Below are 7,467 nucleotides of genomic sequence, written 5' to 3' on the forward strand. Positions count from 1 at the left end.
CTGGCATGTGGTGCTGGAGGATTGAACCGCGGTCCCTGTGCTTTGCTAAGCTTGTTCTAAGTAGGTGCTTTAGACCACTGAGCCATCTCACCAGCCCCCCCAATATTTCTTTATTTGGTTTTATTAAGAGTTTTTCTGATGTGGTTTTATTACTATATTTTTGTCTTTTAAAGGTCTCTCAGATAGTAGGATATTATAAATGACAAAATTATTTTACCAGTATCTGTATACCTACCTGCCTGGTTTTAAAAATACATGTAGATTCTTTTTAAGTGAAAGTAAAAGATTAACCAGATCCTTCAAGGTTTAGCCTATTAAACTAATACAGTTACATGTAGTTTTTGCCCCGAACATGATAGTATAATACAGCTCAGTGATCTTGGCGTCTGGAAATGGGCTGAAAGTTAGTTGGGGCTGTCCATCTGTGTCACTGTCACAGGAGCAGAACGGGTTTATAGTTGCTAAAGAGCCTTAAGATGAAAACCCCACTCCTGAGAAGGAGAACCTTGGTCAGAGGGAAAGAAGCAAACCAAAACTTGACTTACATGTGTTATCTCATGCTCAGACTTGCTGTCTCTTGGGTCCTTCTTACTTCTTATGTCTAAGTATATTTGAAATAGAAAATACACCTTCCTAGGGAGCGATCTCAGAATTTAAATCTCATCTCAGAGCTATTTGCTGATGAGTATTAAATTCCTGTATCACAGGCTGGTTCTGGTAGTTTTCTAGGAAAGAGACAATGTGATTGTCTCTTTTCTGGTGCTAAAGATGGAACCCTGGGCTTCAGCTTTGCCTTTGAAAAAACTGAAAAGGAGTTAAAGCACTCTTGAGAGATTAAGACAGGAAGACTGGAAGTTCTTGCCCCACCTGTCTCAAAATAAAAGGTCAGCATTGTAGCTCAGTGTGAAGGCCCTGGGTTCAATCTCCATTACTGCTGCTGCTACAAATTTCAATTGGAGACCTCAGGTACTGTATATGTATATTATAGATTTGAGGGAATTGGTGTTTTGATTATTAAATTTGAAATTGTTTTGTCAGTTTCTTTTACAAATGGTAAAAGCTAGTTGCTTTGTTAGGTAACTTTTTTTTTTTTTTAATCTTTTATTTATTTAGTACAGGGTCTTGCCACACAGCTCAGACTCATAGTAATCCTTCTATCTTAGCCTCCCCAGTGCTGGGATTACAGGTGTGTACCACCACTCCTGGTTTCAATGGCGCAGCTCACTGGGGTTCCAGGGCAGTCACGGCATGTGGTACTGCGGATCGAACCCAGATTCTGGCACTTGCCAGGCAGGTGTTTAAACTGCTGAGCTATCTCCCCAACCCTGCTAGTTAACTTCTTTTTTTGGAGGAACCAGGGATTGAACTCAGGCCCTTGCACTTGCCAGGGAAGTGCTTATTCCACTGAGCCCTCTCCCCAGCCCTGCTAGTTAACTTTTGAAGCAATATATATACTATGGTTTTATAAATGTGGAAATATATTTGCTAATTTCAAAAAAGAATTGTTTTTCTCAATTTTTAAAAATATTTTTATCACAGCCTCAACAAGAACTTGATTTAAACTCTCCACGATCTACCACTTTGGAAAGACAGACTTTCTACTGTGTTCCAGTGCCTGGGGAATCTACGTGGGTAAAAGAAATATCCTTTATCTGAAACATGTTGAATCATTCCTAATTATTTTTTTAATGAAGACAATTCAGATTTCAATTTTCTTTTTCTTTTCCTTTTTTTTTTTTTTTGAGACAGGATCTTACTATACAATGCAGACTGGCCTTGAACTCACCTGTGTAGCCCAGGCTGGCCTCAGCATCCCTAGTGCTAGGATTACAAGCATGCACCACCATGCCCACCTGTTCTGATTTCAAGTTTCTAATTGTCTTAATGCTAGTAAAGCTAACTGGAAAAAAAATTGGTCTTCGTTTACGAAGCTTCATTTTATTTTAATAAAGTATAAACCAACCTAAGTAGTTATCAAGAGATGCTTAAATTCTGGTACACTGTTATAATTTACCTATTGTGAAAGGGATTGAATTAACCCAGTGTGGTATTAGATTCCTATAATCTCAGCTCTTCATGAAGCTGAGGCAGGAAAATAATAAATATGAGGACAGCTGGGCAATTCAGTGAGACACTATCTCAAAATAAAAAAGGATAAGGATGTAGCTCAGTGTGATGTAGCTCAGGGTTCGATGTCCAGTATCACAGTCATCAGATAAAAGATTTGGGTAGATTTGTAGATCTTAAAAGAGTATCATGATAATTAGGTTAAAATATAGTTTCAAATTAGAATTCATTCTCTTAAGGAAAACAACATGTTCTTTTAAGAGGAAGACCGAAAATATGTCTTTTTTGTTTTATAATTTTTTAGTCGTGGCTCATAATGAAATACACAGATTTGTGAGGTTTTGTTTGGTTGGTCTGGGGCTGTGTTTTTGTGGTTCTATTTTTTTTGAGATGTGGTCTTGCCTTGAGATATGACTGGCCTTGAACTCACTGTGTAGCCTAGGTTGGCCTGAACCTTACAGTAATCTGCCTGTTTCAGCCTCCCTAGTACTGGGATTAGGCTGGGGAGATAGCTCAGTAGAATAAGTACTTGTCTGGCAAGTGCAAGGGCCTGAGTTCCATCCCCGGTTCCGCCCCCCCCCCCCACCAAAAAAAAAAGACAGTCTCCCTAGTGCTGTGATTAAAAGTATATGAAACTTTTTGTTTCCTTTGGTTGCTTTTCATATTTCCCTTTGCCTTCTAACATTATATTCAAGTTGACTGGCTTTTTTCTCTTAACTCCTCTTTGCCATCAGCCCTACTTAGTTTTTCATTTCAGATATTTTCAGATTAAGATTTTTTTATCTGGTTTTCTCATTAGTATTTCCCTGCTAATTTTCCTATTTGTTTAATTGTTATATCTTTCTCTTGAAGTTAAGAATTATAAATGTGTTTTCATGTCCTGTTAATTCCATGTCCAGGTCATCTTTGGGTATTTACTGACTGATACTAGTCTTTCTTGCTTCATATAACTACTAATGATGTATTGTGTACTGGTAAACAACTTTGTGGGGAGTTTAGTTTTCTCTTCAAGAATGTACTCTGGACTTAGGAGGCTGAGGCAAAAGAATAACTATGAGTTGGAGACTAGCCTCTACTACAAAGTTAGACCCTGTCTCAAAACTACAATGACAGCTTAAAGCATGTTGGGTGCCTGTAGTCCTTGACATAAGCACTTGAGCCAGGAGTTAGAGACTGGCATAGGAGTCCCCTACTCAAAAAAGGAATGTTTCATTTGTTTCTGACGACTAATTTAGTAGAGCATTTGATTTTGTGAAGCATGGTTTGGGGATTTTCTAAGGTAGGTATGGAATAGCTAGCCCTTGCTATGTAAGGCAGTCATTGTAAAATGTGCTTCAAGGTCTCACCTAAACACCTGGGGTGTTCTGCCAGGTCTGGTTGTAGTATTTCCAGCAGCTTCATTTAATTCTTGGCCCAACAGCAGGTGGTAAGCCTCAAGGAAGCATTTGGCCAAAAATACAGAAGGAAACAGCACAGATTTCTCTGTCTTCATCTGCCTTTTGCTTTTCTACAAATTTTATTTGCTTCAGTAATCCCAAACTATGTGCTGTGTTTTCTCCACCCAACAGTGAGGCCCTGCAATTAGAAATCGCTTCTCCCAAATGGCTGAGAGGATGTTGACCTGACTTAGTGTGCATGTCCTCATTCACGAATTGTAACCTCCTGCTCCATATTGTCCAGGGCCTGAGAACAGTTGCCTCACTTTGTCCAGTTTTATCGTGGTTTACCTCAGTCATAGGTGGCAGAAGGTGGGCACCTGTTACTTTTTATGACCAAAACTGGAGATCTTTAAAAAATACTTTATTTTTAATAAATTATCAAACTAGTAATCTTTTTTCTAATTTTAAAGAGAAAAACAGTAGTGAAACTGAGTTTCAAAACAGATTAATAGGGCAGTTATGACAGTTGATATATTGCATATTCTCTTTGTGCTTAGTGAACTTTTTTCAGTTGTATGGTTAGCATAATTTAGGATATTCCTCAGCTCATGGTCGTTTTTTCCTTGACCTTCTGTCTAACGCCTATGTTAATGCAAATCAAGCTCGAGTCAGCCCCTCAACATCCTACACTCCCAGTCGTCACAAGAGGAGTTATGAAGATGATGAAGATATGGACCTACAGCCCCATAAACAGAAAGACCAACACACAGGTGCCAGGCAAACAGGGGGTGTGTACCAACAGGCTTTCTGTGGCTGTCTCCTGTCTTGCTGTATAGTGGATTTGTTTATAGAATTAATTGTTACATAATTCTAAGAACTGGGCTTAGTGGTGCACACCAGTAATCCAAGTAACACTTCGGAGGCTGAGGCAGGAGGATCACTGTGTGTTCAGCCTGGTCTACAAGGCAAGACCCTGTCTCCAAGGGTAGTATTTTTCTTCATTCCCACATTTCTTTAAAAGTGAATAATCTATTGCAACCGTAAGTAATACATTTAAATCCAAGAAGTGAGGTAATTCTCTTATCACTTAAGTAATTAATGTTCTTTTATATCTTGTTTAGAAGGGGTTTTTTGTTTTGTGGTTTTTGTTTTTGTTTTTTGAGGGGTGGAAGTTTAAGGCAGGACCTCACTCGGTATTCAGGCCTTGAACTCAGTGTATAGCCCAGGCTGTGGTGATCCTCCTGCCTCAGCCTCTAGAAAGCTGAGATTGCAGGCATGTACCACAACTCTCTATTTCTTGTCTCATCTTTCTTGTCTCATCTTTCTCTTTCTGTTTCTCTTTTCTTCTTTGTCTTTCTGAGACAGGGTTCCTCTATGCGGTTCAGGCTGGTCTTGAATTTACTTCGTAGCCCAGGCTGGCTTTGAACTCAGCAGTCCTCCTGCCTCAGTTTTCCGAGTGCTGGAATTAGAGATCTGACTTCTTGCCCTTTTTAAATGAATGTTATACTGTAACGCTTTTTTAATGTACTTGAGTACCTTATTTATGTAAAGTTGAAGTTGCGGCCTTCCAAGCAATCTTTATGTTTAAACTTTTTATTTTGAAATACCTAGAATTAACATTCAGTCCTAAGAAATAATACAGAAGCCAGATGTGGTGGTACATACCTATAAACCCAGCATTTGGGAGGCTGAGGCCGGAGGTTGTGAGTGCAAGGCCAACTTGAATTACATAGACTGTATCTCAGAAAAACTTGAAAGAAATAGTAATACAGAGATCTGTCCTGTATACTTAATTGCTGACATCTTGCATAATTTTTGTGGGCTATTCAACAAGGAAATGGACATTACACTCCATCAGCTTTACTTGGAATTCATGCTCTAATAAGCACTTGTTTGTGTACAGTTTTATCACATGGGGATTTATGTAACCACACTTGACAGTAAAGATTGAGACCTAGATCTCCCATTGGCCTTTCATGTTCACCATTGTCTCTCCCATTCAAGTTCCTACTCCCTGACAAACCACTCATCTGTTCTCCTCTATAAATTTGTAATTATAAGAATTTTTCTTTTTATTGGTACGTTTTAGATATACATAACATTCGTGACAGGGAATTTGTTCTTGTACATGATATATCTTGATTCTCTTTTTTTTGCATTCCTTTCTCCTCCTTTACTTATAAATACTGTTTCCATTTTTTCCTATTTTTTTTCTTGTCCCATTTCCCAATATCAGTTACACATTTTAGTCCTTAGTTACATTTTCAGTTTCTCACCCATGTATGTGATTTATTTCACTTAAGAAAATGGCCTCAAGGTGCATCTATTTAGCTAGAAATGTATTAAGCTTACCCTTTTTTATGGCTGAGTAGTACCTCATTGCATAAAAAAAAGACACATCTTTATCCATTCATCAGTTGATTGGTATTTGGGCTGTTTCCAAGATTTACATATTACACACTGTGCTGCTATGGACACGAGTGTACATGTATTGCTGTGGCATGATGGATTTAATTCTTTCAGAAAGATATCAAGAAGGGGAATAGCTGGGTTGAATGGAACGTCTAGTTTTAGTCTTCTGAGGAATCTCCATACTGCTTTCCACAGTACTTACACCAGTCTACACTCCCACCAGCAGTGGAGAAGGGTTCCATTTTTTCCATATCCGCCAGCATTTGTATTTGTTAATTTCTTTGATAATATTTGGTTTTTTTTTTAAATTTTTTTTATTTATTTATTTATTTATTTATTTGAGAGAGAGAGAGAGAGAGAGAGAGAGAGAGAGAGAGAGAGAGGCCAGCTCAGCCCACCAGGGGGCGGGCTGGCTGGCATGTGGTGCTGGGGGATTGAACCGCGGTCCCTGATGCTTTTGCTAAGCTTGTTCTAAGTAGGTGCTTTAGACCACTGAGCCATCTCTCCAGCCCCGATAATATTTGTTTTTTATGGAGATGGAATCTCAGTGTTATAATTACAGGAATGTTATATAAATGGAACCATATGGCATAATGCACTTGAGATCCATCCAGATTGTTGTGTGTATGAATAATATATTCCTTTTTACTGCTAAATAATGTACAGTAGGCTACATTTTTATTCTAATTAGCTGTCAGCCCTAAATGGGAACTTCTGTAAGAGAAAGGGCTATCTTTTAATGGTCTGTATGTTTCCATTTCTCTAATACTTGGAAGATAGTGGATATTAATAAATGTTTATTAGATGCTTTTATTGCTCTCTGGCTTTACTCTGCCTGGTATGTATAAAGTAAGTCCTACCATGCTATTTTGAGGTAGGTAGATCATGTATTTCCTCAATCAGAGATATCAAAGTAACCACATTTAATATTTACTTTTTAAAATACTTATATTAAGCCAGGCTTGGTGGCACATGCCTGTAATCCCAGCTCTTGGGAGGAAGAGGCAGGAGGATTGTTACGAGTTCAAGACTGGCCAGGGCTACAGTGAGCTCAAGGCCAATCTGAACTGCATAGGAAGACCTGTCTCAAAATGACCAAAAATAAAAAACCTTACATGCATTTTTTTTGAGGGGAGGGGGCTGGGAATTGAACTCAGGAACGTGTGCTTACCAGGCAGATCCTGTACCACTGCCTGGTATCTCCTTGGCCCCATTTAGTTTGAGAAGAGTAACTTGTTGATATTTTGTAAGAGGAAAAGAATTGGAATTTTCTTTTGTTTTTATGATGCATATCTTTCCCTTTTTTATTCTTTTTTTTTTCCCTCTCCACTCTATAGTCTAGTCTCCCTTGTGCAAAATGTCCAGAAGTATCTATTGCAGTCTTTTTTTTTTTTAAATAAATCCTATTTATTTATTTATTCTGTGTGTGTGTGTGTGGCCAGCTCAGCCCACCAGGGGGCGGGCGGGCTGGCATGTGGTGCTGGGGGATCGAACCGTGGTCCCTGTGCTTTGCTTAGCTTAGCTTGTTGTACGTAGGTGCTCTAGACCACTGAGCCATCTCACCAGCCCCATATTGCAGTCTTTTTTTTTTTTTAATTTTATTTATTTG

The 7,467-nt window shown here is 38.7% G+C and overlaps 1 protein-coding gene across 4 annotated transcripts in view; it reads left to right on the top strand.

The window, feature by feature from the left end:
- Positions 1–7,467, top strand: part of Mcmbp (minichromosome maintenance complex binding protein) — a 51,265-nt gene that overhangs the window by 19,064 nt on the left and 24,734 nt on the right. For 3 of the 4 annotated variants that reach the window (XM_004625621.3, XM_023708981.1, XM_004625622.3), the window contains exons 5-6: positions 1,540–1,641; positions 4,087–4,234. In XM_004625621.3, the coding sequence (XP_004625678.1) occupies positions 1,540–1,641; positions 4,087–4,234 (250 nt within the window). The remainder of the gene's footprint in view (positions 1–1,539; positions 1,642–4,086; positions 4,235–7,467) is intronic. The other variant, XM_023708982.1, reaches the window with a different exon arrangement.

The sequence above is a fragment of the Octodon degus genome, unplaced genomic scaffold, assembly GCF_000260255.1.
Source record: "Octodon degus isolate 3935 unplaced genomic scaffold, OctDeg1.0 scaffold00010, whole genome shotgun sequence".
NCBI lineage: Eukaryota > Metazoa > Chordata > Mammalia > Rodentia > Octodontidae > Octodon > Octodon degus.